We start from the raw sequence: 17,204 nt of genomic DNA, 5'->3' as shown, positions 1-17,204 counted from the left end.
CAGTGTGGTTTGTCCGTAATGTAGTTTGTGCAATGCAAATATTTCATCACTATTTCACAACAGACTGGCGTCTGCCGTGTGTCATCATCGGCTTTCTATACTGGAAGCAATAATAATAATAAAAAAAAAACTGTTCTGGACTTTACTTGCACTACTAGTCAGTACTTGGCACATGCTCAGCGTAAGGCATTTCTCATATTGCACATACCTTCCAGGGACTGAAGCTGCTTTTTGAATGACTTCACAATACAAACCTGTGTTGTAATCGGGGATTGGGGGTTTCATCTCGTTCCTTGGGCAATGCTCGCTGTTTTTTCTTTGCTCCCCCTAATAGTCTCCCCTGTCTATTTGTGTGCGTGTTTCCTTGCTGAGGCAGCAGGACTGCACCGGGGGCTGGCTCACAGTCCTAACTGGTGATGCATGAAGGAATCAGTGCTCCAATAATGAGCAGAAACTTGTATTTTTTTTCGAACTGCATCGAAAAGGGATGCAAAATAGTTTTTTTTTAATGGGCTACTTTGTTCGTCTTCATTCTCATTATACACTAGTGAAGTCTAGCTGTTTGTTCATCCTGTCATCCATATCTCATTTCAAATTTCACTCTCTTTGTCCATCTGTCACCCTTTTCCATTTGCTTCATCCACATGTGTTTTTTTAATCTCTTGACCCTCAATCTCGTCTCTCCTTTTCCCTTCTGCTGCCCACAGGGGCTCATTCATAACCGGTACCCATTACCCACCAAGCTATTAGGTTTGCTAACAGTGAGATCCATTGGGTGAAAATCAATGTCTATCCAGGGAGCAGTTTGTCCGTAGTGCCACTGTAATGAATGCTGTGCGCGCTGCCGCCTCACATGTGCAGCGGACACACACTTTTCTTTCACACACCAGTGAGCGCACACATTGACACGGATGAGTGTAGCAGATACTTTTTGTCGACTTAACGAGTGCACTTTAGTGGAAACACTTTGCAACTGTACTGTTCTCTTAAAACTCACACATGTAGATACATCATTAATGTCGTGTGATGGCTGGCTTAACTCGGTTTTAGGAATTTGTAGCATTTTAACATTTCAAAGATATTATAATTAATTGAGGTGCACCTCTATAGTATTGGGAAGGTCACATGTGTGAGATACTGTATACCACATTCCACATTCACTTTGTAATGAATTCCATATTGTCAAACATACATTTGAGCCACGGTCATTAGCCTGAACATTTCCCCTGTCAGGGCAGTGAGCGGAAGCTTTGGAGCAGCTAATAGCAGAAGTGTAGTCATCAGTGGTGCCCAAAATCCGTGAGTCAGCATCCTGCAGTTCAGTTCTGTCATGATCAATAGCCATCTTTTAACGCCGCGTGAGAGCTCAGCATTAAAAGCATTGGACGGTGTGCCCCCTCACAGAACACTTGCACTTGTCGTAGCGTTCACTGAAAGCAACAATATGTAGTGGATTAACCTTATGATGGCGGGTTTATCATCACTGTGCTGGTGTCATAAGGAGAGTTGCATCTTTTTTGGATCGTCACTGCGTTTTACATCTGATGTTGCGTTGGCACGAGCATCAGTGCTCACTAATTATTGTTCCAAGCTGTGTGCAGTCCTTGAACAAACTTTGCTGCATTCTATCGTAGGCTGACATACAAGCTGTAAAATGCTCAAGTTAATTGTTTGATTTTCCAGTTGCAAACACCAAAGTGTCAGCTAACAGAGACTAATTGTGTTGCAAGCCCAATAAGTCTTTTCTAGGAATGTTGCGTAGAGCCACTTCTTCTTCCCTAGCAGAGATCGACTGCGTTTGTGTGGATGGACAGTCAATATTCCACATGATTACTAGCTCGTCCTCCTCTACATACTTTGCTGATTGTACCCCATGGACTCTACCACTCAATTCTTTCGTCAATTGTACACTTGGCTGTTTCATGTGTTGTTCATAAGTCAAGTGAATGGACAGCAAAACAAAACAAAAAATGAGACCGGGAAGTTTAAAAAAAGAGAGGAGAATGAGAAAAGTAAAGAGGAGATGAGAGCTGCAAAGACAGAAATGAACGCTATTAACGTTGTTGCCTGTTTGTTCTGTTCGGTCTCCCCGGTAATTCTGTCCACCGCAACGCTCATGCACGTCCATCTGGATTTCCAATTACCCACAATCCCTTGTGACTACGCTGGCCGCATCTACAAAATGATGTTATTTCCTGACCTGACAAATACAAAATGCACTCATTCGGTCTGACCAGACCTGCAGCACACAATGATGTCCAAAAACACAAATGGAGCACTGATCTTGTAAAGACCCCATGTCACAGCGGCTTGGTTGTCCATGCAAACATGACCTTTTCTTGCCATTGCTCTAATGGAAGTTTTGAATTATCAGAGTGCGCTTGTTTATTCCTATTCAAATTCAGCAGTGTCATGAGGCATTCATGATTCGCCAGTCTCACCCTGGGAGGTGGCAGAAGAACTCATGGGACGTGCAGCAGTTGAAGAAAAATAAAGAAAAACTAGAGTTCATTTTTCTTATAAAAGGCAAAATGTATAGATTTTATAGTTCCTACAGTCACTGAGTGAATAGAAAACACCACAAAATATGCTTCAGAAAATGAGATTTTTTGAGGGAGTGGGGAGGCCCTGACCAATTCTGTAAGGGAGGGGTGTCCAAACTTTTTCCACTGAGGCCACATACTGAAAAATGAAAGAATGCAAGGGTCACTTTGATATTTCGTAAAGCAACACATATAGATATGCTAAGAAATTGTGTACCGGTATATGTATTTCAGGAAAAAACTGCATGTCAGCTTTGTGATATACTGTAGTATACTGTAGGTGAAAAGGGGTATTATTAGTATGAACTTCAGTCTTTGCTCTTTTTCCCCATTTTTGCTGTTTTTTTTTAAATTTATTTTCCAAATATTTTCAACTTTCTTCTAAATTTTCTTCTTGTAATATCTACTTTATTTCCATAACATTAGAATTTTTTTCCCTGACCTCTAAAAATTACAACTCTAGTTTTTTTATTTATTTGTCATAATATTACAGCTTTAAAAAATCTATATATTATATATTTAAAATATCTATAAATAAAGTGTATATAAATATCTATTTCTGTTAATAAGCAATTATAATGCTCAAAGTGAGCAATTCCCTCTCCCACACTGTTTGTGCATCCTTTTTTCTAGTTTATGCCTCCTTCCTCCTCTTTCTGCATTTTCTTTCTGCAGCTGTAAGATAATATAAACCTATTTTTTTTTTCTGCAATGAGAGCATCTTCCCTGAAGTTCAACGTTATGTAGGTCCCCTGCAAATAGAGGAATTCATAAAGCGAGGGGTGATTTCTGTTGCGTGGCGGGACCAAATAATGCCACGAGTGCTTCACGGCTACGGGAAGTGATGGTGACACTGCATACCCATGCGGGAACAATGAACGTCACACGTAATATTGTCATGCGATACAATAAACAATACTTGAAAAGGTGTAAATAAGTCATGCGCGAGCCAGTGGCGGAACTAGGGGGTGGCCAGGGGTGGCCGTGCCCACCGCAGTGGCCTCCCCCATGGCTGGGGGACAATTTTGACAAATGCGGCTCTCTGGCGCACAACATTAGTTTGCCTAACTGTTGTTTCCTCCTGGATGCATTCCACTGCAGCACGCAGCTTTCCGTGTGGAGGAGCTGTCTATAAAACCGCGTTTTGCATGAACTGCAAGCGGTAGGTCAGTTTTCCATGATTACTTTGGTCGGTTCTGGCCAAGTTTTCTCACTATGTTGACTTGATTCAGCACATAAATCTGTTAATAACGGAAGCTCTCTGTAGCAGCATGAGTGGGGATACGAACCAAGGAGTCTAGAGTTAAATCGGCATCCACTTCTGTATTATTCCCTGGGCGGGTTTGGCGGCCATGATGGGGAGCAGAATCCAGAAACTATGCATTGAAATGTCCTGTGGCCGTGGCCACCCCTGGTCACTTTCCAGCCACCCCACTTGCCATCTAGACTATTCAGGTATCAATTTATTGCCACCCCTATGTGAATAAAGATATCACCTTGGCCACCTGAATGAAAAATTCCTGTCATTTCTTGTCATTTCGTGCCAATGCGCACCATTTTTGGTCATGAAATTCGTACCAAATGCGTAATTTATGCTTAAACATAATGTAAACATTGCTTTTACGCAAAAACGGGCCCATGGGCTGAGAGTTTGAGACCCCTGCCTTAATCTGTTTTTAAAATAGACCTGAAAGGGTTTAATGTCGTGTTGTTTCAACTTCTGATCATGGATTTGTTATGAGCCTAAACACCCTTGAAGCGCCTCGTCGGCAGCAAGGTTAAGTTCGTAGTAGCGGAACATGAGCGTTCCACATACATGCTGCAGTTGATCCCTGACTTTATCACCAGGGAAGACTTTTAAGTTCAAGTCAGAGCAATCAGCAGTGTGCTGAGCTAAAGATAAATGCCAAAAGTGATATTGTCATTCTTTGCCTGTGCTATGTATTTGTCGGACTTGCGAGCAGGACATAGTGGTTGTAGCTATGAGAAGATTAGATTCTTCACCCGTAATAAATCTTTACTAGGGCCAGAGATCAAGTTGCTCTCTCCTGTAAATCTACTCAATGGCATGTTTTCATTACCAAGCCCAACATATTCCCCTTATCCCCCCCAGACTGTCTAAGTGTGTATGTTTGTGTTTTTGTGCATATGTGTGTGTGTGTGTGTGTGTGTGTTGTAGCCTCGGTTGATGGTTGAGTAAGTGCCCAGCAAGGCTAGCGCAGATGAGTTCCCTTTTAAATCATACATGTGTATCTCAGAGGTGCTTTGGGATGATTTAACAATGTCCTCATCATTGCGTCGTCAGGTACGCTCTCTCTCGCTCTCTGTTTGAGTGTGTGTGTGTGTCGTAACATTGCTTGATAGATTTACTACCCGCTGTCCTAAGCTCGGTTAAATCACTCCAACCACTTATCCAGGAGTAATTGTGCATAAACACTCTTGCGCTGCTTCATTTTTTTAAAGATTAGAGCAGATTTTTTTCATAAAGACTTTCCAATACTGAATGAAATTAGGTATTTGATGGATTGGCCATTATTTTCTTAATTTTGTAGTTGTTTTAAAGTGTGTAGCTTAGATCATTGACTTCACTGTGCGCATTCTTGTCTGCAACATGAATTTAACTGCTAAGAGCACCATAGGGCATCAACTCCTCTCTTGCGTGTGTGTGTGTGTGTGTGTGTGTGTGTGTGTCTTTGTGCGAGGGGGATTAACTGTCTATAACTTGGTGGTTTTCCTGTTTAGTCTGACTTTATGACCGTCTGGAAGAGGACAGCATTTACTCAGATCAGTCCCACCACAAACACACAAAATGAGAGTGCATGTGCAGATGAAGATGGTATGTTATGTTTATTAGTTATTTCCTATATTTATTTATATTGTATTTAGAACAATATGTATATACTTGAATATTAAACATCCACAGCCAACATTGTTTCCCATTGAAATTATAGTCAGTTTGTAAAGTAACATTTTAACCTTCTTAACTTAAGTTAATCACTGTTAAAATGAAGACATAAAAACACTGAAGAAAAGGCAACGCGAAGGTGATTTGTCATGCGGATGCAGATCGAGCCTTAATTGTTTTCCAGTGTAAAAAGAAGTTAAGCACTGTAAAACATAAACACTTAGAATGTGAGTCATCTTGCAGTTTGTTCCCGGTTCTTCTTTTGGACCAGGTGCAGTGCTATCTAGGTTTTCGTTATCAACATGTTCCGAAAAGTCCGACGTAAACCAAAACGTAGAAAACCAAGGAATATTTTTTCCATCGGAAATAATATTAATCCAATGAATCCATTCCAGACGCCCAAATATATGAACAAAAATACATTTTATAAAGAATAGTTATCTTTTTACATGCAGAAAACACTGTTAAAATAATTATAATTGACAATTTAACATTGTTTTCACCTTTTTTTAAGACTCTTGGGAGCGAAGACGCCGATTAGTGGAGAAGGAGGAGGGGAGGGAATAGCGATGAGTTCTCGCCTTCTTTATGAAATTGCTGGCACTTGCAACATTCTTTGGCCCCATGGTGGGTTATTTAGCGGTCGCACTCAATGAAAAATGCTCAGACGGTGAGTCGGGAGCGCGTAGGACACTTTCAGCACGTCAGACGGACACGTTTATTACCTGCAGTATTCTATGAATCTCGAGGTAAAATTTGGGTGAAAATTTTCGGCGAAAAAACAAATCATATATGAAAACTGTGGTGTTCCAAAACCGAGGTTTGCCTGTATTGCAAAAAGGCAGACACAGAAAGCAAAACACATCCGCAGAGTCGGTCCTTTTATGCTGGCGGAACTGAGTTCTCCGTGATATGGTCCTCTGTTGTGCATGACGGCGGCTGGAACTCGTTTGTGAAGAATTCTGAATTGTAAGACTTCACCCATGTTCGACTTTAGCAGTCACAGTATGCTACGGAATGCCGGTCATTCCGTAGCGAGTCCAAACTTTTGACTGGTACTCTATCTGAAGTAATCAGAGGCCTCTTTTCCTGTCCTTTTTAAAAGTAATGGCACTACCATGCCATCATTACTGTGCTAATCACATATCACGATCTAGCGTGGGATGGTAGTGTGGAAGGGACAATAAGATGAAGTGTGAGTCAATGGAATGAAATGTACTTGGGGAAGAAAAAAAACATGGCTGGGAAGTGGGATAGGGAAGTATCCTGACCTTTCTGATCCGCCCACACTCATTCCACCATTCTTTCACATGTGCTCTCTGCCTTTACTTTGTTTGTAGAATAAATAATTAACGGCAGTATTTCAAGGAAGGCCGACTGTTTGCTCGAGGTTTTCATTTTGGAGCCTCATTTCTGACTTGGAAGGGGTGCCGAGGCAGGAAGTCATAGAGAGAGAAGGATGTTGACTTAGTTTTCATTTCTCCTGCAAGCCTTCGAGGTAGCGCAACCACCGGATATACGGTAGAATAAGCGACACACAAATAAAAAAAGAAACATTTAAAAAAGTTAAATTCAAAGAAAATAAAATGTATAGGTACTCACCGCTAATGAATGATAATGTAAGATGATCCATGAACTAATGGAATCGGTCTCTCATCTCTATCAGTGATATCAATCGTGATGATTGGACACCACGTAATTTTGAGATGTCAATACATCATTAGCTTAATAATGCAGCTGGTATGTATTAGAAGCTAAACAGAAGACGTCGAAGGTGCTTTCCACTCGAATTAACGGGTGTGACGGCGGCTGACGTGTAAGGTAACGATTGTTATTTCCAAAGTTCCTGTTCTTCATTGATATTATCCGCGTCGCAGAAACCGTGTGCGTATTTTGCAAACGGCACGTTGATAATGACTTCCACTGCAAAACATTCAATCAATCAATCAGCCGTCAATAAAACCATGATATCCCTGTCAGGTTTTTGTCTCCTTTGTTTTTCCAATGTCAAGAAAAGACCAAACGTCCTCGAAGATTCATTTATCATCACTGTACCTCAAGTAATGTAAACATTCCAAGGAATTCCATGGGATTTCGAAATATATTGCACATAGAGTAGACCATCCTTGTGAAGATCTCTGCAGGCTCTGAGAATGTGACATATGCAAACTTCACTTTTGCGTCCCACAGCAGCTTATGGTGCGTTCCAGGACCGTTGAACGAAGTGTGAAATCTCAAGGCTTGATGAAAAAACATTATCAGCGAAGCATAAAGACATAAACATGTACAAATCGTGTTTTTTTTTTTTGACTGTGGTCCATGTATGCTGCATATTTTACTTGTATTATCATATATTTATAAATTATTACCAACTAAAGGTGAATGAGATATATTTTTCTGTATAAAAATGGCCTATTTTCAGAGGAAAACATTGTTTTGGCCCAAAATCTGCAAATTTGAGAATGCCCTGGGATCGATTGTACTTATGTAACCTATAATAATACACATTTTTACGCAAGGAAGTCAAAACTTGAGATCTTGGACAGAACCCGAAATGATGGCCTGACATTGCATCCAAGCACTTCTTTACGCTTGCCATAGTGAAATATGCCAGCTTCTGGACACCGCTAAAGACCGACAGAGGTGGAAGGACTTGGTGTACTGTCCCTCATCTGCTACGCCCCTATGAACCTTCTGGTCTTGGGACAACTACAACTAGAAGTAGAACAAAGTATAATGACACAGGCTGAAAACACAAGTCAGTAGGCAGACATTGTATGACTTTGCCCATTCATTGTATCAGGATAATTGAAAAATGGTCGGGGGTAATATATTTTATAATTGAGGCTTTTATCTTTTTTCTGAACCTTTAGATCATGACTCTAATCTGATGTTACCAGCTGTTCTACCACTGTATTTGTACCTTATTACACTTCATGAATAAAACATGCAAAGCTAGTTATAAAGAATAAATGTAGCAATGATGCACGGTACTAATGAGTCGTGCTGTGTTCAGTTGGCTGCAGGGATTTAATGAAGCGACTGGATGTTGTCTATTACGGAACAGCCAAAGCAGCTTGTGTGCTTCAGACACAATATGATCTTTTTTCTGACGCTGATATGTAAGCATATGCTGGCAGAGACCCAGCTTCAATCCAATAGTTTACTTATACTGATCAAGATTTGGTTTGAGTGACATCGATTTGACTGAGAATGTTGGCAGCAAATGCATTTTTTGTGGCTGGGAAAGTGAAGCGGGGTTACTTTGAAGCGGACAACTTTTTTTAATTTTGTAGTTTGGATTTGAAATACATCTTTTGTGACATCTGCAACATTTCTGACATGATAACAGTTTTGGCTTTAGACCTGATGATCGGGGGGAGGGAACACCACACACCCTTGCGTAGAAAGATGGGGAAGACGGGAAGCTGTCAAACCTCTTGTTCACTTCTTCACTCTAAATGTGTGTCAAGTACTAGTGGCAAAACTGAAGTGACAGCGTTTACATTTAATCAGCCACCATTAAATCCGTGATCAGCCCACAGTGGAGTTTTCGGAGTATGCAACCATGGAAACAGGAAGCAAAAATGTCATTAACTCTGGTTATATTCCCCAGATGGTTTCACTTGAATGCATTCAGCACTCATCAGGAGATATCATATGCAATCTCACCTACTGCAAATTGTCTAACTGGTGTATAAGAGGTGTGGTAGAACCTACAAGGAGATACAATAGGACGCAAAAAGTGCGTTTAGTACACCAAGTAATCCGCCGATTATAGCCATTAGAGAATAATAGGTAATCAGCCAAAAGTTGTCCTATTTATGCCGATTTTAACACTTATTTTTCACTAATAGTATGCAGGTAATATGGTGTTTTTCTTACAAATGAATCAAACTGGAGAAAGAAGAAACACACACTGTGTGAATGAGTTATGTTGCAGTCGCTGTCGAAGTAGCGTTGCAGCCGCATTCAAGATATCTACCAGCTAGCCTACCAGTGCAGAGTGCAGCATGGCTAGCATACAGCATAAATCGCTCGCTAGCTCGGCGCCATCACAGGTGTGCCAACGTCAGGCTGAGCAGTTACATCATCACAGGGAAATCAGGGTGCCCAAAAACAATTTTTACCAGAAATACAAGGACTAGTGACGCGCATTGTATTTAGAGGCAGGTGAGGCAGTGCCTCGTTCCAGTGTAGACACTTGAATCAATGTCGCTTGTGTTCTCTGTTTTCTCTTAAGTAACTCTAATAAACTGAGTAACTGAGAGCATTTTTGGGGGGGATGACAGCTAAAAAAAATCTTAAGTTTCCAGGAAAGAGGGAAAAAAAAGGGCAAAACATGGGAGTTTCCCGGGCAAAATGAGAGGGTTGACAAATACAGTCGTCCCATGCTATATCGCGGTTTGAATATCGTTCCCCCACTTTATCTCGACTTTTCAAAAAAGAATTAATAAATGATGGCTGTTTCATAGGTGACTATGGCCTATTATTAGTCCAAAAATATTGAAAGGTAATTTATATGTAGTATTCTCGTCACTAGGCACCATTAATGTTGTGAGCCATGACGTTAGATTACATTACCTTTCACACTGCATGGAGACTGGCTACTGAGCCAGCAGAGCCGGGCCGACAAAAAAGGTTCTCTTCTCATTCCGTGTGGAAGTGGTGAGTTTTTGGCTTCTTTGTCCTTCTTCCTCACTCCGTTTGAAACACTTTAATTTTAGAATACTGTAAGTACACTGGAGAGGCAAATTAGTTCGCTCGGTAGCGTGCTATGCTAGTGGCAGCCATCTTGTGTCCCTGCAGGGATCCTGTTGCTTACCAAATGTGAAGTAAACAAAGAATAACGGAGTGTAAAAGTGACTATAGGGTGTTATTTCATGTCCTTCCTTCTTCGCGGAAATTCACGGTCGCATCTGGAACCAATTAACCGAGATAAACGAGGCATTGCTGTCTGTCTGATCAAAGTATGTCAAACTACACATCTACTCTATACTCCCTACGCCAAATTTGTCCCAAGATCGGCAGATTTTTTTTGCACATTTTGCTCAATCAGCGAAAAAATAGCCTACCATGATACCCCCCGTATCCTGCACATATGCAAAATGTTGTTTATGGAAATGTGGGCATTTTTCATGGAATTTCCTATGAAATTCTCGAGAGACCACATTGAGAAGAGAGGTTATGTTAAGTGGTTTTCTTTTTTCGTGTATGTTAGGCAGTACTGACAGTAGTGCCTCAATCTCATGTAAATGACCTTGCTCCTCAGCCTTCAGATGTTTGCATTCATCTGTTTCCCTTCCGCTCTGGTTATGATCCAGTCCAAATGATTTGGACATTTGCATTCTGGCGTTAGTCCTCTGAGAAATGTCAAGCTTTGCATGCGAGAAACATGCGTATGCTATGCAGAGATCAGAGGGGTTATGGTGTATGTTTGCACATATCTTTGCGTGGGTGACCTCAGTGGTGTGCTTAGTACCTCAACAATAAACAAATATTGATTCCGTCATATTAGGTTGCTCTTAATTTTATTTCCTGGCAACTTTGGTCACTGAAAAAAAAACTTTTTTCTTCTCTAAGATCTTAAATTTAATTATCTCCACCTTGAAATGACAACACCGCATTTTATCAAGAGCATCATTTAATTAAACAGGTAAATTATTGAAAACTTTTGTTCCAACTATAATCCTTGATGCTCAGTCTATTTATTCAGATAATGCTTTGTTGTCTTTAAGCTCTGCGCTATCTGTGTGAATATCTTGAGGTGATTGTCTTGTCCTTTAGGAACAGGATATTATTTTTGTTCTGTTTTTGTTTAACAGATAGTGTCCCAGGCAGCCATTGGTGAGCGACCAAAATAGCTTCAAAAATATAGTTGCAGCTTAACCCAATGGGAAATTATTATTTTCTGAGCGTGACAATAATAGACAGTAATCTGCTTAAATCTGTCTGACCGTCTTGCAGTGAGAACGCCAACGTTGAATGCCCCTAAAAGTTGTACACGTGGTAGCTGAGAGTTTACCTCAGTGAAAATCTGAAGTGAGTTTTATTTGTGAGTTTTTTGTGATGACAAAGAGCAAAAGTGTGGTCATGACCAAAGAATCGGAAATACAGTGGAACCTTGGTTGGCGTCATTAATCCGTTCTAGAAGGTCCAAAACATACTCTAATCAGTTTTTCCGACAGGAAATAATGCAAATCCAATTAATCTGTTCCAGAAAAGCCAAAAATGTTAACACAAAACACGTTTTTATCGTTTCAAATGTTATAGTTGTACAAAACAATTCAATATGCATATATCCATCCATCCAGAGAAGCCCAGACTTTCCTCTTCTCGGCTACTTCGTCCAGCCCCTCCCGGCAGTTCCTGAGGCGTTCCCAGGCCAGCTGAGAGACATAGTCTCTCCAATGTGTCCTGGGTCTTCCCCGAGGCCTCCTACTGGTCGGACGTGCCGACAGAGTTGACTTCCAGTTACTTTCCATGTAACCAGAACATTTTGTGATAAAAATACATTAAGTACACAGTTGTACTCACGCAGTGCATTAATAACACGACAAGACGAGCGCCTTATTGTACAATAACCAGAACATGTACACAAACCGAGGAAAAGGTTTTGGCATACATTTTTATGTTAACCAAAAAACATGCTAACTGGGGCGTACAGTAACCAAGGTTACTTCAATTTGTGGCAGTCTTGGGTTGTGGGGTCGGGAGATGGTGAAATGACGTCATTGTCAAATTTGCATAATTGTCCATCAAGCATTTGCAAAAGGTTAAAAACACATGAACAGCAAAACAAATGTGTTTAGAACTTCAAATGAACTTTTTTCTGTTGCTTCTCTGGCTCTCTCTCAGTGCTTCTATAGCGTGGAGGGGCCCACAGCAGCACTGCTCGTTGAGAAGAGCATTACGTGCTTTCATGTCAGACTCTCCAAAACTCTCACTAGATTTGTCGGTAATCACTTTTTTGGAAAAGATTATCTACAGGGGTCTGAATGCTCGCTAAGTTGGCAACACTGATCCCTCCTATGCTCCGTCTTCTTATTTTATGGCAGGTCAGGTGCATTATAATGTGTTTATGTGGCGGTCTAAATGTATTTATGGCGGGCGGCCATGTATGGAAAACACTGCATATTCAATTGGTTAATATGACGACCCCTATGAGCATCGACAGTGGCTTGTATTCTACTTTAGAGACAGTACTTACCCAAATAGTGTACGATACTGCTGTATGATCACTTCCTAGTAAAGTCATCCTTGTTTTTCCTCCTTGTGGTTTTCGTCTATACATTTATGCTTGCACACAATTTTATATGTAGATGCATTCCCATCCTCCATACGTGTGTATGTAGGTGTGAGGATAGAGAATTATAGTAGTCTCATCCTTCATTCCTCTCCCGGCCCTGACCCTTTTAAACAACACTCTATCGTTCTCGGAAAATCCTTCCCATCCATCTCGTCGTCTTCATCAATCTCTCCATATTTTCCTCCAGCCTGTGACGCTGAAGTGCTCAGGATGGAGGGGCAGATGGAGAGGGAGGTGCAGAGAGAGATGATCCCGTCCTTTCCAACCTCCTTTTTATTCCATCATGCTTACATCTAGCCCCAAAACTCAACAATAACACATCCATCACACACACACACACACACACACACACACGCATGCACACTGAGGAGCGCATACACACAATATGAAGACTCATCCTCTCCCGTGACAGCAAAAAACAAACACTGTTTCCTTTCACAATATAATAAAGAAACCTTGGGGGCATTTTTGCTTTAATGCAGATTGAGCTCCGGTACTATGATGTCTTGTTTTCTAGTGACGATACCGAGCCAATGGCATGACTCACTCTTCTCTATTTCATCAACTTGTACCAATGTTTTCCTCAACTTATTTTGAAACACACTTCCACTCAGTAAATGAAGGCTCATTAAACTTTACTATACACTGAATAGTTAAAGACACACAAATATTTAACAGTGCATAGACTGATAATAAAGTGACACACGGGCAGGTTTATTACTATGGTATGAGACAATAGTGTGTGTGTGTGTGTGTGTGTGTGTGTGTGTGTGTGTGTGTGTGAGGGCGCTGTAGGTCTGAAGGCAAAAAGCCATTGTGTGTATGACATTCACTGACTCTGAAATCCGATCCCTGTCTTTTGCCAGTCCTTTCTCTTCTCTGATCTTTTCCAACTTTTGTTCGCCGTGAAAAGAAAGAGTTTGCTATCTTAGCCAAAGTTTTTTCCATGATAACAAAAAGTGACATTTAGAAAGTGTTGCCCTGACCGTCTACACCGACAGAAAACCAGAATAGGAATTAAATAAAGTTCCACTGACTTCTCAGTGTGTTGATTAAAAAAACAAAACAACAAATAGCTTCAGTTTGTCTTCTTCTTGAATATCCGTTCAGTTTCTTATATTCGGACAAGTTTTATTTATGTATTTTTTAAGTACGGTATATTAGATGGGGGTTTTAGCTTAACATGTTTCAACTGTCAATCTGTCTTTTTCAGAATTATAAAACACCATCTAATATATCTAAAAAAAATAAATAAGAAACGAGACGTAGATGTTTAAACATTTCAAAATGATGGATTATTATGTTTAAATTGTGGACTACAAGTAGATAATACTCATTTAATGTTATCTCATATAACACGTTCTCTAACCTGCTGACCTGACAAAGGAATCTAAATTTAAAGATGAGGTGCACTCAAAACGTGATTATTTTTTGCAGTGTTCAATCACGGCCACATCATAAAAAATATGTAAAAAGGCAAATAAAACCTTCAAAACATTCATGCCTGTGATAACAATCGTGATGATTGGACACCACGTTTTTCGATATTAATACTTAATTAACTTATCTCATTCAATACCAAAGACGTATTTATACGTTTTTATAAACCCAAACGCCCGATCCCAAAAATGTATTTACACATCTTTTACATTTTTTTGCGCAAGAGGCAAAAAAAGAGGTGATGATGCAACTGCACACTAATGAATGTCACTTTGAGAGCAGTTTTAAGGCAAAAAAAAACGACCACGAGGTGGCAGAAGGGCATTGGAAAAGCTCGGCATGTGAATTTGAATGGAAAAAACACACATGACAGCAATGAGGAAGTGGAAGAACGTCGGGAGTGTAGCGTGCAAAATGTTACGCATTGTAGGCAAATTTTTACGCATGCACACGCACACACACGTGCACGTGCATGTGTGCACGCACACACACAGTTTAGTTCCAAATGTGAAAATTGTAAATAGTTCATGGTGTTATATTTGTAAATAAATTGTTATTTTGATGTAAAACAACCTTTTTTTGTGTTGTCTATGTTGTGGTATAGTTGTTTAGATATTTGAGCTGTCACAACAGCAAAAATGAAATCTAGGTATGTAATCTATTTCAAATGTATCTTTTCACAAAAAGCTGGTTTTCTCCATTTTTTAGTGGGGAGCTGATATTTGCGTGACCCTTACCTATGTTCTACCGCAGATTACTAAAGAACGGAATATTAAAAAACATAATAATCTGTGTGCCTTGAAAGATCCGTTAAAATTATCTGAAATGGCCGTTACCAAAGAGGTTGTCTTTTGAAAAATGACTGGGATTGAATACGTTAATAACGTTCACATGGCGTAATTTGGCCCCATAGCTTCTTGCTTTGCAGCTGGTGTGTGTTAGCAGCAAAACTCAACTCCAACTTCTCAATTATCTTGTGCGATCTGCAGCTAAAGATACGGTAGCATTGAGTTGTCACTGACTGCGACAGTATTTGATAGATTTGAGTGTGAGAACATATACTAACGATGATTTGGATGTCTCAGATGCTCTTCACAGTACAACGATGTTGACATCTGCTCAAACAGCTGTGCTCAGCTGGACACACACACTTCTCTACTTCTCTTCAGGTTCACACATTCATCCCGTCTGTTTACGACTACATGTCTATGTCTGTTTATGTTTTTTTTTGTGTTCTTGCACCTGTTTAAATAGAGCTTGGCCTCAGTCCAGACTTGGATATCTGCTGCTTCCTAGTGCATTTCTTTAAGTACGAAAAAGACACATACAGTAAGCTGTGTTAGTGAAGACAGGAAATATCACTGTTAAAATGCTGTCACACTTGCAAGCATTCCAACTTTTGGATTCAATATAAAAGAAATTATCACACACCCAATTTTTGACCAATGCATATCACCTATTCCAAAAAAGGGTTAATCAATGGTTCATCAACTGTAGATGATGATAAATGATACCAGAGTGATCTATACGTATAAATAGCCCCAACCTTGACAAATCATTTTTGTACCTTTAATATGTGTTCACCACCAAAGAGAAAATGTTCATCTCAGGGAAAGAAAAACGCTTAATTAGTCATAGAAGTTGAAGTGTTGATTTTAGCAGAATTAGGCAGTAATAATAAAGTATCCCAATGAAGTACTTGGATAGTCCAACACATTCACAGCTGTATGTAATTCCCTTTGTTTTGTTCATTGCAGGGTTATTCCCAGCAGTTTTGAACTTGGCCTCCATGGCGGATATAACAACCAACGCGACATGCGGTCTGTCAGAACCGGAGATGTTCTGCAAGCTCGTAGAACACGTGCCAGGTCAGCCTGTAAGAAACCCTCAGTGTCGAATCTGCAATCAGAACAGTGTGAAGCCATTTGGTAAGATGCCTACACAGTCTAATTAGATTAGAACAAGTCTTTAACAAGTCAGTGGACCAGGACGGCTGTGTTTCTGTATGTTTACAGAGCGGCACCCCATAGAATACGCCATCGATGGGACTAACCGTTGGTGGCAAAGTCCCTCCATCAAGAATGGAATGGAGTACCACTATGTGACAATAACACTGGACTTGAAACAGGTAGAAGACACTCTTTTACTTTCACAATACCGTCTATTGTGGTTATGCCTTCCTCAAATTTTGGCTTTACATTACATTCCGTCAACTAGGCATCCATCCATTTTCTATACCGCTTATCCTGTGCAGGGTCACTGGGAGCTTGAGTGTACCTCAGCTGACTTGAACAAAAGGCTGGTTATGCCCTGAATTGGTCGCCATTCAATCATAAAGCCAAATAGGGACCTCACTGCAAACACAAAGCAAGATGAAATCAATGTCAAAACTACAGTTTTTGATGAACAAGATTTTTTCTTCTTCGTTATTCATCTTATTTTATTTTAATTTACCCTTTTTTTTAAATGTTTTGTTTTTTATTATTATACACGTAAGTGCAATTTTTTTCCCCTCTTTCTCTCTCCAATACAACACAACTACTTGACTACTATGTATGATTAATTGCCCCCCCCATATTTATGAATAGTCTTTTGTTTGTGTACAGCCCACTTCTCATTCTCATTCATTGCACAAAATCTCCCTTAACAAAAACCTTTTAAAACTTAACAAAAATTACTAAAGACTTAAAAAAAAATCCATATTGTAGTCAATCATTCTTAACTTTATGTTTTTTTCTGAATATTATGACTTTTTCCTCTCCGAATATTTGTTTTTTATTCTTGTAAAATTTCTGCTTTTTTTGGTTTTGCTGTTGTTGTTTTTTTTTGTTTTCTTGTTTAATTGTATTTTTAGAATGTGCCGAAGGCCAATAAAAAAAATTAAAAATCTCGGGCTGTAAATGGCCCCCAGCCCGCCCTTTGGAAACCCCTGATTTTTAGGCATTTTGCATTGTTTTCTGCATGTAAAACTATAATGATTCCCTGTAAAATGTTTTCTTTTTCTGTT

The 17,204-nt window shown here is 39.9% G+C and overlaps 1 protein-coding gene across 5 annotated transcripts in view; it reads left to right on the top strand.

The window, feature by feature from the left end:
* Nucleotides 1-17,204, top strand: part of lama2 (laminin, alpha 2) — a 202,011-nt gene that overhangs the window by 63,059 nt on the left and 121,748 nt on the right. For all 5 annotated transcript variants that reach the window (XM_054760840.1, XM_054760839.1, XM_054760838.1 and 2 more), the window contains 2 exons: nt 15,955-16,125; nt 16,213-16,325. In XM_054760840.1, the coding sequence (XP_054616815.1) occupies nt 15,955-16,125; nt 16,213-16,325 (284 nt within the window). The remainder of the gene's footprint in view (nt 1-15,954; nt 16,126-16,212; nt 16,326-17,204) is intronic.

This window comes from Dunckerocampus dactyliophorus, chromosome 19, assembly GCF_027744805.1.
Source record: "Dunckerocampus dactyliophorus isolate RoL2022-P2 chromosome 19, RoL_Ddac_1.1, whole genome shotgun sequence".
NCBI classification, from domain to species: domain Eukaryota; kingdom Metazoa; phylum Chordata; class Actinopteri; order Syngnathiformes; family Syngnathidae; genus Dunckerocampus; species Dunckerocampus dactyliophorus.
The sequence above is the reverse complement of the archived record's forward strand: the minus strand, read 5'-3'. Positions and strand labels throughout refer to the sequence as shown.